We start from the raw sequence: 18,452 nt of genomic DNA, 5'->3' as shown, positions 1-18,452 counted from the left end.
CTTTAACCACAACCACAATCCTTCCCTAATCTTAACAAAGTGGTTTAAGTCACCCAAACTTAATTGTTTCATTATACAGATTTGATGCAAAGGCCATGTGACAAAATGGAATTTTAAGAACTTTTTTTTTGTATCAATTCACATTGTAATTATTTTAGTTTATATTGTGCTTACATGGTGAATATTTTTGAAATAAAATGTTAGAAATCGAATCATGAAAAATGAATTAATGCACAGCAAACCTGGGGCTGGGGCCAGGTAGCACTCTGGGAGTACTAGTTGGTTTCTGGGCCGTTGGTGCACAAAGCTAATCTTTGGGTCTCTGACAAGGTTTTTGACCCATGGGGTTAAGCTGGCAATTTGCAACATGAATGGAGAAAATAACCAATGTAACATATTTTTCTTCTGGAGAGAGAGGTGAATTAATTTCTCACATTTCTGAGGTTATTGAAGAGGTAACTATAACTACAGATTAAGTTGAATTCCTGTAGGTGTGTGCATTAAGCATCAACCTGAATCTTCACAATAACTTAATATAAGGGAAATCACTGCAGCCCGTGGCACATTTATAATGCAGCAGCAGGAAATGTAATCCAAAGAGCGGCGGTTCCGCTGGGGCAGAGCAGGGTAATTGGTTACTGGACTTAGCTTAGCCTGCTTGATAAGACTTGGGTGTTTTGCTGAGACTTTGGACAAGGTCTCTTGGGAATCCCAATTAAAAAGCAGAGTGCAGAGTATGGGTCTTGTGAGGGTCAACAAAAAAGACAAGGTTTGCTGCTTGGAAAGCAGTCTACGTTACGTCCAGGGAGAGGCAGCTGAATTGATTATAACTCTTGGCTGCGCACTGATTGAAAACTGGTATTTAGATGCAGTTTTCAGGTTTTTCAAACAACTTCTTACTTTGAGTAGTGGGATGAACACATTTTTTTCTGCTAAAGTTAGTTTGCAACAGTTTTACTCATTTCACATGGGAGATTTTGGTATTTCTTTTTTTCCCCTCCCTGCTCACTGGTTTTAAGGGGGTGGGTACCTCTGTGCACCAAATGGGAATAAGCAACATTTGAAGCAGAATCTGATGACAGTCAGTAAGCCTCTTTGTTTAGTCACTGTCAGTGTAGTCCTGATGAAGCAGCTTAGCTGAATTTTTGAATGTAAACTCTTTTGAATGTAAACTCTTAAGAGGTCATTTTTACTTCAATTGTGGCTTATTTGGTCATGAATCTTTAATGTTATGGTGAAATTATTAAGATATGAATTATTGAGTTTTCAGGGGCTTTAATGTCATATAATTGATTTGATTCCATAATGACTAAGGACTATCTGGCTTCATGGGGTTCTCCGATAAAGCAAGGGATCATTTTAATTCACTATTATTTCATTTTCAGTCTCATCAAAGAGAGCTTTTGCTTTCTCAGAAATGGAGAAATGTTCTTCATAATGGTCACTTTTAGTTATTTTAGAGTTTGATGTGTAGTCCAGAGCTACATATTAGTCCTGTTCACCAAAGACAAGGAAGAAAGCAGTGACAGCACCATGGACAGCGCACGTCTAACCGGCTACTAAATCCCAGAAGAAGATGTTCCACATAATGAGCACACAGTTTCTAAATCAAGACAAGAACATGATGGCTTGTGGAAACTATCTTGTAGATTTTCCCTGAAAGTTTCTTTGAACAAGTTTTTTGGCATTGTCTAGGCCGGATGTAAAACTGCTTCTATGTTGCATAGGAATGGAGACAATGAAACATGACTCCTGTAACAAAGCACCACCTGCACACAGCTTGTATCTGGTGTCAGTATGTGCTGGTTGCAGCCAGCTCGACTTTCTTTCCACCCTTAGTTGTATGAGTTCACCACATTGTGAATGTGTAATATTATCAGAACCACGCTTGGTGACGGGCAGCAGTGAGCAGTGATTGCCTACTGGATATGAAAACACTGAAATAATCAACCAGCAGCACATGTCGATCTCTAGTTGGTGAGCCTGCACAACAGGGACAAAAAGGGACAAAATTAATGTGAGCAAACTAAATGGTTGCGCAGTACTCCTTAGTTTTTTAAGCCACACCTCTGCTCACATACAATGTGCCATGGGCTGGATTGGGTGTCACTCACTCAGATCCTATTGTTTCTTGTAACACTGTCACTCTGGCTGTCCCAGGGGTTCAAACCCACCTCACAAGCAAAGACAAGGGAGTCCTGTTCTGTCAACGAAGCCTTCAATGTTTCCACTCTTATCCGTCTGGACCAAGCTGACTGCTGCCACTTTCTGCATCAGGAGGATGAAAGAAACTTCTCTGGATTAGTTTCTTGCTATTCACAAAAAGCGGTAAAAGAAAATTTATCCATTAGAGTTCCTCTATGCCACTATGATTTTGTGATTTTGTTGTGTAATTATTTCATAGATGGAAAGAAAGAGGACATGTTTGCAGTTTTATCTACTCCATAACTTATGCTGTAATACCTCCTATAATGCTATATACTCATGTGTGAATATGCTATTTAAACTATGAACCAGGTTGGTTGTGTGACAGTTAAGAACTGCCTAATGAAATATCTTCGCCATCTTGGCTCTGTCAAAATTTTCAATCGTCAGACTACAGTACCCAAAACATTCATGATAAATTGTTGTCAATTAATATTCATAATAAAACAATGAGACAAAACAATAACACTCATTAGCAGACAAGGTCTCACCATGGATTTGGTTTAATTTGTTGTATTTTTGTCCTCATACTTTTCCTTCCTCAGCGTTTCATCCTCCCTTCACCCTCTTTCATTCTAAGTCAGAGCTCCAACAGCCAGATGGAGCCGCAGTCTTCACTAAACCACAGCATCCCACCTGATTTAAATGGCCATTATCACTGTGGTTATGGCGGTGCCATCATACCTGAGTGAGTTTAGAAATATTCTGCACAGAAAAGTTTTTTTTTTTTAAAAGTGCAGTATTAAAATTGTGATACATCAAATGTTATTTTATCTTCACAGGCAAATCACCAATCAACAGCTTTATAGCAATGCAGGCAGAAAAAAAAGTAAAGTTCATCTCAATGACCAGCTGTGAGTAGCTACTGATTCATTATAAATATTGCAATTCTGAACTATAAACAAATTCACTGAAATCCTATAAAAATCCATTCCTCAGTGGTGATACAAAATAACAAATATCTTGTTTCTTTTCTCAGGATACCAAAACCAACTGATATAAATATAGCGTGAGTACTCGAGCATGAACACATAATGGACTGTTTTCTTGCATTTAAGTTTTCCCATATCTGCCTCAAACATTTGGGAGACTTCATCTGTGTTTAATTTCCTGGTACCTAAAACAGGGAGAAAATGATCAAGATTGAAACTCCAAAGGAACATCCCTATTCATCCCACATCTCCCGGTTTGCAATGTTCCCATCCTTCCGCTATCCAGATGACCCTGAGACAAGAGTGAGAGTAAAGTCAAGTCAGTTTTTATTCATACAGCACCAAATCACAACAGAAGTTATCCCAAGGCATTTTTCATATAGAGCAGGTCTAGACCATACTATTTATAATATCGGGACAGAGACCCAACACTTCCCACCATGAGCAAGCACTTGGACACAGTGGCAAGTAAAAACTTCCTTTTTAGAAGCAGAAACCTTGAGCATAACCAGGCAGGACAAAATGGACTGTACTGTATTTACTGGGGTTAACTGAATTGTTGAGACTGATGCCAACCCATTGGTGGTAGGATGGCAACGCAGGTGCAAAGCCTGAAGTTGTAAAATAATAAGAAAGACCACATTTTAACTATATTATAGGTTAAAAAAAAAAGGAAATCTTGGTGATTTTTTTAATGTGCTAATTGAAGGGGAGAGTAGGATCAAATGTGACACACAGATTATTGGCTGTCAGACTATGAGAAATCACACAGCTGTCAAGAGTTTTTTAAAATGTCAAAACATCAAACTTTTCATAGCATACATCATAATTTGAGAAGAGTGATCAGACATAGTAGGCACATATAGCATTGATCATAAGTGTAACAATGGAAATGAATTCCATGACTGCAAATAGTTTGGCCAAGAGGTGAATACAAACAGAGAAAAGCAGAGGGCCCTGGGGCATTCCAAATTTCACATCGGAGTATGCTGTTATAGTATTACTATAGGAGACGCACTGTGTTCTGTCAGATAAGTAGGATTTAAATGTGAGTGGTAAATTATATGGTCTCACATTGCCATTGCAGTTAACCATTACAGAGTTATATCTTACGACAACTTCCTCCAGCATACAAAGCCACTGAAGGGAGAGAACCAAGTCTACCCCACTCCTCCAAAGACAGTGCTGCCCAACCCTAAACATCCTGACTGGGATTTCTCCTCATCAGAGCGGACTAGCAACATGTTGAAAAGTTTGGAGAGGACTCACTGGGTCACCTCTTACCAAATGCACTACCCAGGTAATGAAGCCTAAACACTTTATTATTAGCAGGAAGCTAGAAATGCACATGCAAGAATACAGAGTACAGTGTGGTATTAGAATTTATGAAGCAAAGTCTAGTGATTGGATTTCTGTGAAGTCAATAATCAATAATCTAGTATAAATATTTGATATTTTTTAAGGATCTAGGCCAGCAAATCCTTTGAAGATAGATGGCTTCAAGGAAAAAATGAGAGCGCAAGCTGGGATGAATTCACACATTGTACTACTGGTAAAATACTTGCAAACAGCATTTTTTACAGTAACATCTACAGTGTGCAGCACTGATCCTAATGAGCTCTTTTCCCCACAGAGAGAAAGGTCTGGTCCTGTGTTTGTTCCTTCTAAACCAAAACAAGGATGTAGAAATAGACAGGGGAGTTGTGAGGGGAGGACCGCCTGTAGTCCCTCTGCTGCTGAACACCTAAATCCATCTATGCCTCTGAAGCAAGGCACTGCTACAGTGATTATAAACCAACATGGGCCACAAGAGATCACAGCTAAGCATAATGAGGCAGATTTAAATCCAAAGGGTCCTAGTCAATCAGAGAACAGCGCTGGCTCGACAGAAGCACAGAGCGCTGAGCTGTCCCAGGAGGCCTCACACAAACAACAAACTCATTGCAAATGCTTTACCCATGAGAGAGAAAACAGCAAAGTCCAATTTGATGAAAGTCTCATGCAAGTATCCATGTCACAGAGCAGCCAAAAGGCTAACACTGCCTGGTTGGCAGACACAGAGCGACCCCTGGACCTGCACAACCGCCCACTTTCCCAGGGAGAGAAAAGCCTGATGGAGCTCCGTGATGAACAAAGTCACAAAAAGCAGTATTTTAAAGTTGGAGGAAATTCATCCAGTCTGAGCCTGTCAGCTGTAGCCAAAAACCAAGCAGGTATTGACCTACATACTGAATTATTATCAAGGGACGCTTCAGAGCAGGAAAAACAAGCAGAGGTCAGAGGGCTGTCACACAGTATCTCCAACCCCTGCATCCTGCCGAGGCCTCCTGCCCTCCCTGGCATTCACCCAGTGGACAGAGTTGCGACTATGGGCAGAGAAAATGCAGCTCTTAGCCTCCTGGACATTCAAAATTCATTCAGTAAGTCAGAAGTCCATCGCAACTTCAATAACTCCATCAAACGTGCTGCTGTGAACCTGAGGGACAATGTAGTTAGAGGGAAAAAACACAACTTTTATGGGATCAACTGCTACTACCTCCATGGATGACCTCATTTTCACATCAATAGAAGAAAGCAGTAACACTTCAATATTTATTTGTAAAATTTTACCAGCACTTGATACTTAATTTTTTAATTTGAACAATTTATGAAATGTTTTACTTTAAAAAAAAATCATCTAATCTGAATTTATATGGTTTGACTTTCCTTCTTTTGAAGTTCCTTGTCATCTAAAACTGAAGTTTCAAAAACTGAAGTGTTTTAGGTTTTACAATCTCACATAGAAACTTCAGTTCCTGAAATATCAAATTCTGATTGACAAAAAAAAACAGGATGCTCAAATTGGATTGTTCAAATTCATACAACAAAGTTCAAAAATGAAAAATTCAAATTTTACAGCTGAGCGACCAAGAATAAGCACTTGAGTCAGATTATGTTCTTTCAGTAGCAAGATCCAAGCATCTAATCTGCCTGAAATACAAAAGGAAGAAGTATCCTCAGTAGCCTAAATGTCCTGAATTTTTGGCAGACTTGAATTTATATATTATAATACATTTATTTTGACACTCAAATTTACTAGCTGCATCTGTGAATTTTAATTGGAGTTGGCTTTGATAATATAAGCTTTGATTTGACACTATACAAATAAAATTGAATTGAATTGAATTTTGAACCTTTTGAAAACCTATGGGAAAATTCAGAGGGGAAAACCACATAAATCATAATACACAGATGGATGATTTTCAAAGTAAAACATTGAAACACCGCCGAATAAATTCAACATTCAACATTACATCCACAGTAGTGGTCAAGTATCTCAAGACTGTAAGATAGATGATCAAATTCTTATGGCTAGAATTTGCTTCCAAAAACAGGTTTGGCACAAAAATACTGACTGACCATATAGGCTGTAAGATTTCTCATATGCTCACAATAAAATAGTTGGATCTTAAGTCTGTGACTCATTATGTCTCTTTAGCAACTTTACAGACAGTTTATTTAACTCAGTGCTTGCTCAGTATTTTGTAAGTATAGTAAACAATCAGGCCAGATTGCAAACCAGATTCCCCACATTTCATTTGCGATATTCATTAGACCTTAGGATGTATTATAAAATAATGGACTTATATAAGTCTCCCATTAGCAATAGCTGATTGCAAGAGTAAAGTAAAAGAAACAGCCTTCAAAGCCTTCACAGTTCATACAGACGGAATATTCTGCAGCAATAAATTCATAATGTTGCACAGACGAAAACTGTGGTCTGTACTCTAACCTCTCTAATTTTACAGTGAAGAACATTTGTATGCAGTTGATTTTTTTCCCCCAAAAATGTGACACAGAGTTCACCACGGAGCATTGTGCTGTTTGTAGGTGCTGCAATAACCGTCTCAGCTCGTCAGTGTGAAAGGACAAAATGCCTTCTCACACGTAATCTGTTGCAGTCAGGCTGACTCCCTATGAAAGGTTTTTTTGTGACAGTAAGTCCTTCAGCGGCCAGCCTGCAACCTTGAGTGATGTAACAGCCTTTCATTCAGACTCTCAGAGAAAGAAAAAAAAAATCCAATAATAATGGCCCACACAGCAAAATGGACCAGTGCAATTTTCCTGCTGAATATTGCAGACAGAGTCTCAAGTTGTGAGGTTTTCTCTAATGAGGCAGCTTCTAGAGGGCAACCCAGATAGTTGTGGTTTTGTTGTTGTTGTTTTTGTTTGTCTGTTTGTTTTTTTTGCTGAACAAATCTGCATCTTTATTTATTTATTTATTTATTTTTTAATCACACGTTTGAAGTAACATAAATGTTCAGACCTGCTTAGTCACTCATGAGACTAATGCTCATCGTTTTATATCACAATTGTTTTAGCAGAAGATGCGATTCTTTTGATGACATCTATTTTTTTCATTATTATGATCCTACAGCACAACTGAAAATCTGTGATTGATCTATTTGTCCAGCAGATGGCGACATATCATCATTTTTAATCATTAAATCGTTCTAAGTTCATTTCTTGTTTCTTGATAAGGGTTATCTTCTCATTTTGGTGATTTCGACATAATTTCTACCCTCCCACATAGTTAGTATCACATATAATGATAATTCCAGTTGTTATTCACAAATGGACTCCCGAGAGTAAGATTAAAATACATTTGCAATAGTAAAATAATTAATAATTAAATAACTAAGCCCCCATTTGTAAACTGATGATGAGTTTGACTGTATCTTCACTGTTTGTCCCCGCTTTCTGGGGGTGTGTGTGTGGCGGGGTGTGTGTGTATGTGGGGGTCCTCCTCATCACGTCACGGAAAGGATGCTGTCAATGACAAACCCCGCCCCTGTCAGGTGACGCAGAGTTTCTGTCCTGCATTTTAATTGGAGTAGGCCTCCGCCATTCACGCACCACCGCCACCACCTCCACCTTCCTCCTCCGCGCAGCGGTGGGGGAGCTGCTGATGTTCAGAGCGGGCTGGGAGAGTGCGGCCGCTGCGTGTGTGTGCATGTCAGGCTGGAGTAGACGGGTTGTTTGGTTCAGCCTGTAATTTGAGCGTGATTTCACCCGCTGTCTTCTCTCCCTTACGCAAATATTTGTGCATCGGGCGTCTGTTTTCTAAGCTCTCCACCTTCATAGTCTGGAAATCACATCTGTAACTCTGTCAAGGTGAGTGCGGCTTTTTTCTTTTTCTTTTCTTTTTTTTTTTTTTTTTTTTTTTTTTTTTTTGGTGATCTTTTACTGGATAGTTAAATTTTTTCTTTTACAGCGTTAAAACTGAAACTTGCCATGTCCTTTTGGGAATTAACACCTGAACCATGTCAGTTCAATTTTTCATTTAAAGTTTTCAAGCTTTTGGAAGCTTCACGTCACTGAAACATTTCATTACACAGAGTGCTGTAAAATCTCCCCAGTGCTCACTTGTAAAGCCTCAAAGTGCAAAGAGCCAACAGTAAAAACTTTACATTTGAAACCCTGAGTTAAACGCCTGTGTTCTTGATCAGGTATGATCATTACATGTGATTCAGAGGATAAACACGAATGGATCATCTCAGTCTCCATGGTAACTCTGAGCCCCCTTGCCTTATTCCTCTAGACAAGTAAAGACACGTTGTGTAGGGTTAGTCTATGTGTACCATATAATCTGAATATACTGTAGGTCTCTGCTACAACAGGAGAAAGCTATCAGTATAACCCAGTCAAAGGCCAAATACTATCATAATGTGCTGTTCTGAGTGGCTGTATCTCTCATGCTGAGTGGATGTAGGTGTGTGTGTGATAGTGAGCACAGATTTAATCAGGGTTTGAGCTCAGCATCTATAATACACATAATAATAGTGATTCTCATACTGAGAATTTCCATCATATGTCTACAGTAATCCTAAAAGAGCTGGTTGAGTCAAGGCTGTTTTTGTTTGGTAAAATATGGCTATAATTTGACGACTTACACGGTGTCATCTCAGGTCTTTTGGGAGTTTTACGTAGGACTGAGTTTTGTTTGGTGGTCAATTTGTCAATCTTGCAGCTCCTGGGGGTTTTTCGTTCCTGTCACACCCAAATCAGTGATTGCAGCCAAACAGAGAGAGACTGTGAGGGAGAGGAATCAATACAATTTGTGGAATGTAGCAGCAGGAAAGAAAAACATCTGTGGCTGTGCAATCCATGTAGTTAAAACAGCAGTGGGGCATTGCATTGCATGAGGTCACCTCCACGGTAATATCAGTTTCCCCCGACATTAAAGTTAATCTGTATATAAATGTTCACATAATGTTAAATGTTAAATTATAAATGTGTGGATTCTAATATAATTAGATTCCACTGTATTTATCTATCATGTATTTTTGTGCTGAGTCTAAATGTTAAAGCTGTGAATGTAAAAGTTTAAGTCACTTGCAGCCAGTGTCGCCTAAATAATGTATCGATACATTAGTTGTACAGTAATGTGTGCTGTACTAAAATTAACACATACATTTTTGAATATCCACTAGCCAGGAGGTGAATAATACAGGAAGTGGATAAATAGGACCAGCAGTGCAGCTGTTGTGAGCGTCTCGTGCATGTGGCAGGTGTTGCCTCTTTCTGCATAAGCAGTAGGCCTCCATAAATTATTCATGTAGTTTTATATGTATACAGTTATATGTGGTTTTAGGTGTGCAATACAGAAACTTAAGTTATGTACCTGTCTGCATTTTCTTAAAATTTTATTTAAAACCATTTTGTAGAAAAGATGCTAAGAGCTGTTTTTTCTGTGTAGTAGAAAGAACAAAATAAAAAAATGATAATATTAGATCAGATTTTATTAGAGTTTTTCACTTGTATTAAATGAATAAAATCATTAGCAACTTTCTTTATATCATGTAGTTTTGTTTGTCTGATTTTTTTTCCAGTTAAATGAGAATTATCTTATTAGTGACGTGTTTTTTTAATGGCAGGATGCTGCTCTTCTTGTCAGCTTCCTCCAGGAACCAGAGAAATTTGAAGGAAGCTACAGGGCAGATTTTCTAACTCCCTCAGAGACTGCTAGATACCAGCATGAAATTTTAACGAACACGGCACTAGCAGATACTTTTAACTTAAAAACAATGGCACACTCCATGAGCAAAGACATGTTTCTACTGAACTCCTCCATCCACCCCTGGTCAGTCTCTTGGTTTGTAGGACTAAATTATTCAAAATCTTAAAGGATGGAAGCTTTGATGTGCTTAAATAATGTAGAATTTCAGTCTTCAAATAATATTTTCAACTTACTTTACAACTTTGGTGGGGTTTTTTCCCCTATTTGGACATGTCAGACATAATTGTAGTTGACATATTTACAATAAATGATTAGGCCATTCACAAATACCAACATAATAAAGAATATGATTACAGTCTAATTTTATGAAACTTTTGTAAATGTTAATCAATTACAGATACATACAGTACTTGAGTGAAAGTGACTTTCCCAACACTATTATTCTGTATTTGACTCGCATTTATCTCTGCCTGTCTAAACCTCAATATGATTCTCTACAGATTCATTTACTGATCAGTTATATTATAGCGCCCAAACCCGTGGCTTTGGGGCTGTGTCCTGATTAGCTGTCACTATCAGATTTTGACCAGTGGTCCCTCTGTACAAATTCTGTCAAAGGTAGGCAGTTTTGTTTTAGTCTGCAAAGGATCAACGCAATGTTATCCCTGCTTGTTTTCACAGCCGGCATACATTCTGTTTATTTGCAGCTTTGACAGTTTCAACCAAACTCTGATTAAAGATGAGAGCAGTGTATTACATATTCAGAAATAATAAAGTTGTGCATCTTAAAATCTGTGTTAGTTCAGATACTCCTAACTCTTACATTCCTTGACATGCATTCAGGATTACACTCCAAAGACTGTGCATTTTTATGCCATGTATGATAGATGGTCTTCAGTGCTGCCTTCGAGTGTTTTTAGTCATGGCTCATGTCCAGACTGAAATATTCCAGAAACTATCCAGTTGAATTCCATTAAATTTATTTGTAGACATTCATATTCCTCAGAGGATGAATCCTAATGACTTCAGTGATCCCTGACTTTTCCTTTAGCGGCAACAGCAGGTTGACATTTGTGGCTCAGAGTGGAATATCTTGAAACTACAGGAGTGAATTACTGTGAAATTTGCCACAGATATTCATTTAATTTACCCATAACTTTGGTTTGTGACCCTGGAAAAGTAATGACATCCAAATCCCCCTCAGCTGTACCTTACTGTACAGCATGTTAGTATGCTAACAAGCTAAACTAAGATTGTGAACATGGTAAATGTAACCATCTAACCATCAGCATGTTGGCATTGTCACTGTGAGCAACAGCAGCATGCTGATTAAAACAGTATTTAGCCGAAAGCATCGCTGTACCTAAGTACAGCCTCATAGTGCTGCTAGAAGTGGGCCACGCAGCTTTCGTCATTTCATTGCAGATGCGTGTATAAAAATAAATGATCAAATATTCTTTGCAAATTTCCCCCATAGTGCCAGTCCATTGTAGACTTTTGTTAGATGGTTTGATCAAGCAAGTAAAAAATTGTGTTTCTCCCGGAATGATCATACAGTGAAAACCTCTCTATGAGGTTATATATTTCTCTGACTCCTCTCTAAATTAGGACAGTTAACCTCAACCTCATAGATCTGTGGGTGAGACATGTTTACACCACAACTTAACAACACACACTGCACAAATAAAGCACAACTGCTGTCAAACCACAAAAACACACAAGCTTGTCAGAGATGAAAATTCAGTGCAGCACTGTATTGGCTTCCTACCCTTTAGCTACTGTAAGGAGTTTGAGTTACCCTCTAGTACAGTGGCAGTCTATCTCCTATGGTCTACTATAACACAGAGGCATTCATGCTGCCCAGTCAGTTAGGAATGCTTTACTGATGTTGCTGTCAGAGTTCAGGCATGAAGTAAATCTCATGAGATGTTGTAACTCCTCTCCCGCAGTTCATCTCTGTCTGTGCGTAAATGCAAGGTAATGGAAGACAATGCCATGTCTAAATATATCTGCACTCAAAGGACTTAGAGATTGCTTGTGGCAGTGCAGATGTTCTCTCCACTTTTTGTGATTTCTTTTTTTTAAGGGCTATTCTTTTCACTCCATGCGTTGAGGCAGGATCAGCATACTAACAATGGCCTGGACCCTCTCAATGTCATTATCCACTGCTATGGGTCAGAACTGCAGAATTTATACAAGAGTAGAGGTGAGGATGCTGCTGTTGCATCCTAGTCAGAGTCATAAGCACTGTAACCTTTAATTTGGGGAAGCAACAGCTGGATCGTACTGTCACACACGTTGCTACATGTGATATATCATGAAGAGCACTTTGTACCATGAAGTTCATTGCATTCATGTTATTTTTTTCTCTCACTCTTTTGTCAGTGAGTGGCTGCGTTCTAATGAGCTGGTGTTGAGTTATGAGGCTGTCAGGCTCCCCCACACTGTGACTGTAACAAAGGAGAGGGCCTCTGCCGCACTCAGAGCAGACAGGAGAGAGAGATAGAGAAAGGGAGGATAGAGGTGTGGGAGGGAAGGGAGCATGTTGAGGATGTGGTTGATTAACAGGATGTGTTGTGGCGTTGGGGAGAGTGTGTGATACAGAGCTTGTCATATGTCAGACAGTGGAAGACATGAATGAAAAGACGTCCTATGCAGCAGGAAGTTTGTGAGAAGGGACCTCTGTCATATTGTTACGATCAGGACTGCAAGCAATTTCTCTTAGTGTGAATATGATGAGCAGAGAAAGCTTCAAGCACCATTTCATACTGTTGAAAATGTAAGATTACACAGTGCGCACTATAAGCTCAGTAGTGTGAGCCTGTTTTTTGGAGTGGCTCCCTTCTGGCCTTGGCAACCTTTCACCATGCCGCCTTAAGCAGATCAGGAGCAGGCGTTACCATCTGTGCTTCTTTTTCAGAGAAGGTGTGGCCACACACACACATAAACGTGGGCTGGCAAACATTACCCTTCTTGGTCAAGAGATGTACTAATGAATAATAGATCTCATGCTGGGATGAAGCCAGTTTTGTCTCCATGTCGGTCCTCTGGGCTCATCGTTTGCTGACCTGTGATATTGCTTGAGGAATATTTTGCAAGACTTCGACTCTTCTATGGTGTCCTGATTCTCGGGATGGATTTAAGGACGGAAGTTTATTTATTTTTTTATTTTTTTTGCCCTACTCTCACTCACACTGTTCTTTTTGGGTAAGAATACAGGGCAGAAGTGATAGCAGGAGAAGGCAATTCATTAATCCACCAGATAGAGGTGACAGTTTTTCACAGGGGAAAAAAGGGGCTTTCAGAACTGTACTGTTTCCTGTGCACTTGCCCATGTTCTACTCACCATCATAACGCTTCAGACTTCGATAAGAGGCTGATTCAAACCGAGACAGCAGTGTTACTTCTGCTCTCAGACTGATTGCAGCCTCTTGAAGAACCTTATCAGAAAAACTCAAGTCACATCAGCTTTGAATGATACAATCTTAGACATACTGCACTCAGATTTGAGTTGTTTGTCTTCCTCTCTTATTCCAAACCCAATCAGAGCCCATGCTACAGTATGGTGTGATCATCATTTCATTAATTTTGCATACTGAAAAAAAAGAAGGACCACTGATGAGACAATGAAGAGAGTGCTTAATCATCTGCGTTTGCCCCTGAAGAAATTAAATGGCTGTTTTACATTAATCAGTGAAATAAGGTGTGAAATAATTAATTCCTTTTCACATACGTGCTTTCGCCTGAGTTTTTAAGAATAAGAAAAAATAAAAACTGGCCATTGAGAGAGTGCTTGAAAGTTAGAAACACCTTCAATTTTACAGTCATATAGTTTGACCTTTTGGGAAATACCCTTTGGCTTTGGAGAGTGAGATGAGCTGATCAATCAATCGATCTCATATGTTTGTGTGGTTGATATGAAAGTAGTGAGCAACCAGTTAGCTTAGCTTAGCATAAGCATATCGGAAATAGGTAAAGAGCTGGCCTGGCTCTGTTCAATGGTAAAAAAAATCCACTTACCAGCCCCCGTAAAGCTCACTTAATAACACTTTATGTCTCGTTCATTTAAGATATAAAAACTGAGCTATAAATGGAGGGGTTTTATGCCAAACTATTTCTTGTCCAGGCGCAGTCTGATTGGGTTTTTGTATAGATTAAATAAATTATATATAAAGGGTTAATTAGTTTTCTGGAAAGGTGCTAAGTTTCTTTATGCCAAGCTAAGCTAACTAGCTGCTGACTGTAGATTCACATTTAACTGACAGATGTGAGAGTCATATCTATCTTTTCATCTAACACATATTTCACAAAATGTCAAAATGCACTCACATTGCACTGAATCGTTTGATGAGGTTGAATTTTTTTTCCCCTCATAGGAATAACATCAGCTTGTTAGTGCTGTCAAAGTCATGAAATATGGAGTAATAAAAAGTAGATCTATTGTAATATTAAATCACAGTACTGTGTGTTACAAATGATTTCACTGGGGCCAAAGTATTAGGAGAATATTGTTTTTTGCTGATTTCTCCTTTTAATATCAGGATTTCCCTTTCTCACTCTCTTTCCTGTTTTTCTCTCCAAGAAAGAGTTGTTCTGCATTTCAGTAATGAGATAACAAAGACGAAGTGGCATCAACCCAGCAGGGTAATGCACAGATGTAATACGATTACTGTTATTAAAGTGGTAACTTTTAGATGCAGCAAATAAGAGCCCAGTGTATCTCCTTTAGAGGGTAGCAGCTATCAGAAAATTTCTTGTTCTTAATGACTGTGTTGTTTGCAAACCAGACAGAAGGAAGAATCATCAGCGTGCTCATACCAAACCAGCACATGGTAAAATTATCCTGCAGAGGAAAATTAAAGGCAATCAAAATTAAGCATGGATGGGTTCTGATTCAGCTTTATTCAGATGATGGATGGACAGGATTAGAGGTCATGTAAATCACTCTCTACTGTCCTCACCACTGTTAACAACGTTTGGTTTGTTGCTGAAGAGCTCTGTATTGAGAGGAATGAGCTGTCAGTGAATGGCGGGTGCACTGCTGAGATAAGTTGGTTACCACAACTCCGTGTTAGGTCTGTTGCAAATGTAGAGGCCATTTATTTTGTCAGGTTATGGCTGATTGTTCCGGAACTAAAAAAGACCAGAGCGAAGCTCAGAGCGATTTTTGCCTTTTGAAGCCATTTTAAAACAGCATTGATTTTCCTCTATTTAGATAATTCTGTTTCGCTAACCTGGAATCAATTTAGATTCAGTTCAAACTGAAAAGCCATTCATTTTATCCAATAAAATAAAATAAACTACTTTTTTTCATTTACAGTCTTCCCTGCAGCTTTGTTTGCTTTATACATAAACATTGGCTGTTTCATAAGAATAGGTCCCATAAACCCAAGGACCAACAGCTTTTTTTCCTCTCCAATTGGAAGATAATTCAACTCTCCCAGCTAGGTTTTGCATATGAAATGTTATTTAAGAGATAGTGTGGACCTCTGGGTATTACAGCTTTTCGATTTTATTTATTTAGAGCCTTTCAAGTGAATGGGAAAGTGGTCCCAGACTTTTGAACCACTCTGTACATTATCTCAAGGCACTTTACAGAGTAAAACCATACAGCTCCCACCATGAGCAAGCACTTGGCGACGGTGGAGAGGAGAAACTCCCTATTAACAGGAAGAAACCTCCAACAGAACCAGACTCAGCGTTGGCTCTGCCTCAGCCGGTTGGATTGAGAGGAGAGGAATGGGGAGAGAGAAACAACTTAAGCACTGTCAGACTGGTTGTTATAGTGATTATAATAACAGTGATATACAGAGGTGCAAAAATATTATTAAGAATAACAGCAGCAATGATAACAGCACTAATTAATAATAATAATGAGAATAAGATCAATAATGATGATGATCGGTGTTGAGTAGTGGTGACAGATCCAGATCCTGCAGCTCCAGAGTCAGAGATACCTGCAAAATGAGGACAGAGAAGAAAAGCACAAACTACAGGAGAGAGAAGATACAAAGTTAATGACACGCTGTGGTGTGGTATAGTGCATGAAGAGAGCAAGAGAGAGAGAGGAAAGGTTATCTAAATATCATCTTATCAGCTTGATAAAAGTCAACACTCTATCTATTTTAAGATAGCTCGTTTTTCACCTACCTCTAGAGCAGCTTGAGGCACACTTCGTCTCACTAGTTATTACTGAACTCCACCAGTACTGGGTCTCAACTGAAATGAGTTCACTTCATATTTCTGAGCAGTGGGAGTGTGTTTTACAGTCTGTTCCCACCCAACGTCTTTGAATTACCGAGGCGCATCAGCTGCCAATAGAAGCTTAAGTGCTATCATTTTTGCAAACATGACTCTATTTCCTGAGAAAGCTGCACTGTAGGGGTTCAACCATGAGATGTTTATTCTGGTGAGTCACATCCTAATGATGCCTTAAAGCCTGTTAGGCCTGTCAGTCCTTTTGGCAGACGCTGGAGACAGTGGATGGTCAGAGTAACATCTGCAACATGAACTGCAGAATGTAATTGAGGGCTTTCAGCTTCTGTCAATCTAGTTAGTGCAGCTTAAAAGGACATTAAGCCATCTATAACTTCAGCCTAGATCTATAGCTGACCAAGGATTTGCTGTCGGTTTTCTGGTACATCTTAAACGAACAAAGGTAGAGTTTATGTTGCATAACAGAGCAGTTGAGCTCTAAAAGGCAGAAATCTCAGCAGCTGGTGAAGTAGAACCCTTTCTTCATGCACCTGCAGATATTTATGGTTATTTTACATAACTAGACAGTAGGTTTTTTACTAATTACTGCACATATCAGAACTATGATCAATTCTGATAAGAATACGCTAGGTCAGTGGTTGAAGACACTGGCCATGTAATTGCAACTTGACCCAGGGAGCTTTGTTGCATGTAGAGCTGAAATGATTAGTCGATCAACGGGAAATTAACTGTTTTTATAATTTTTAAGTAGTTACTTTTAAAAAAAATCAGCTTCTTTTCTGGCTCTGCAATGCACTGTTTTTTTTAGAATGTTAGACAAAACAAGCAATTAGAAAGCAATACCTGAGTACATTTTTATTTATAGGTTATTTTCATTATTTTCTCACATTTTTTCGACTGTTGGATTCTGTCAGATTAATCAATAATGAAAATGTTGGTTGCAGCCTAAATTGCATGAAAAAGGACAATTAGCACTGAACACGACATATAGCTGATGCTGATGGGAATGTCACCAGTTTTGCACGTAGTTAGTCAGATACTAAAGTATTTGATAAACTAAAATTTTGTCCAGGACCAGCAAAGTCAATATTTCTTCTGGGAATCATGAATGTCTTTACATACGTTAATGGTAATCCAACAAATAGCTGTTGAGATATTTCAGTCCGAACCAACTTTGTGGACCAGCTGGCAGACCGAGATTTCCATCCCTAGAGCCATGCTGCTAGTAAGGCTAAAATATTTTGCTCACATTTTGGACCTAGTCTTTTTTTCTGCAGTCAATGAGTAGGATGGAGGTTCTTTGGGTGTTTTGCAATAAGATGAAGATGCTGCAGAGTGAGAAAATCGGGACAGCCAGTCCGAGTGTCATGCTAGTTTCTCATTATAGGACAGTTGTGGGAGCCACCCACCCACACCTTACTGGAATATTCAAGGGATGTCAGTCACCTCTTCACAAGGACCATTTAGCCTTTTGTCTACAGTTTGGCGAGAACATGTACATGTATTTATGCATATGAATTCCTTTAACGAAGAGATTACAGGGTGAAGTATGGTTTGACAAATTACCAGGAATGATTAACACGAGTGCCTACTTTATTCTACAAATAGAATGAACTTCAGTCAGACCTCTTTATACGCTTTTATATGCCATGCTTATATTTTTCTCTGTATTTTCCCTACCTTTATCCCGCCTCTCTATACTGAAAAAGATCAATCTTACCAAAATCTGTCCCAGCAGTTGAATTTAAATAATGTGTAGTGAGATGTATTGACTATCAGAACATATACTGTATAATATTTGAAACCCATTCAGTTGCTGTTCACTAAAACTTGGTATACCAGTTAATTCAGAGTAATGAATTAGAATTAGCTGTGTCTCCTCCATTAGATTACATCTCCTAATCACAAAACCTTGCGTTTGTTTTTTTAGATATTTGTGTTCATACATTGACTGCACATGGGCCTATGCGTCTTTTTGTGTTCATGCACTCACACGTGAAAGGGAGGCCGTCTTGATGGCAGTGGAACTTTCCCTGTGGCCTGTGTTTATCTTTTGTCCTCACTAGCTGCCAGTGTCCATGTGATCCCCTCTGTTTCTT

The 18,452-nt window shown here is 38.9% G+C and overlaps 2 protein-coding genes across 4 annotated transcripts in view; both read left to right on the top strand.

Annotated features, from left to right (window-relative positions):
* Positions 1 to 2,770: 2,770 nt before the first annotated feature.
* Positions 2,771 to 5,722, top strand: LOC139612926 (sperm-associated microtubule inner protein 4). Its single transcript, XM_071469085.1, has 6 exons — positions 2,771 to 3,059; positions 3,185 to 3,214; positions 3,332 to 3,456; positions 4,225 to 4,437; positions 4,601 to 4,689; positions 4,771 to 5,722. Exons 1-6 carry the CDS (start codon positions 2,968 to 2,970, stop codon positions 5,683 to 5,685), a joined length of 1,464 nt encoding a protein of 487 aa, XP_071325186.1. The 5' UTR covers positions 2,771 to 2,967; the 3' UTR covers positions 5,686 to 5,722.
* A 2,329-nt stretch (positions 5,723 to 8,051) lies between these two features.
* osbpl3b (oxysterol binding protein-like 3b) overlaps positions 8,052 to 18,452 on the top strand; it is a 30,965-nt gene continuing 20,564 nt past the window's right edge. For 2 of the 3 annotated variants that reach the window (XM_071468955.1, XM_071468952.1), the window contains exon 1: positions 8,052 to 8,291. The gene's annotated coding sequence lies outside the window, so the exon portion shown is untranslated. The remainder of the gene's footprint in view (positions 8,292 to 18,452) is intronic. The other variant, XM_071468954.1, reaches the window with a different exon arrangement.

The sequence above is a fragment of the Trachinotus anak genome, unplaced genomic scaffold, assembly GCF_046630095.1.
Source record: "Trachinotus anak isolate AG129_WGS33_773 ecotype Australia unplaced genomic scaffold, CSIRO_AGI_Tana_v1 ptg000032l, whole genome shotgun sequence".
Classification (NCBI taxonomy): domain Eukaryota; kingdom Metazoa; phylum Chordata; class Actinopteri; order Carangiformes; family Carangidae; genus Trachinotus; species Trachinotus anak.
The sequence above is the reverse complement of the archived record's forward strand: the minus strand, read 5'-3'. Positions and strand labels throughout refer to the sequence as shown.

What these genes read in the sequence shown, in the direction of transcription:
- LOC139612926 (XM_071469085.1), top strand. Translation starts at nt 2,968, where the DNA reads ATGTTATTTTATCTTCACAGGCAAATCACCAATCAACAGCTTTATAGC. An exon ending in AAGAGTGAGAGTAAAGTCAA is followed by an intron (nt 3,457 to 4,224) that starts GTCAGTTTTTAT and finishes TTGCCATTGCAG; the next exon opens with TTAACCATTACAGAGTTATA. An exon ending in TTACCAAATGCACTACCCAG is followed by an intron (nt 4,438 to 4,600) that starts GTAATGAAGCCT and finishes ATATTTTTTAAG; the next exon opens with GATCTAGGCCAGCAAATCCT.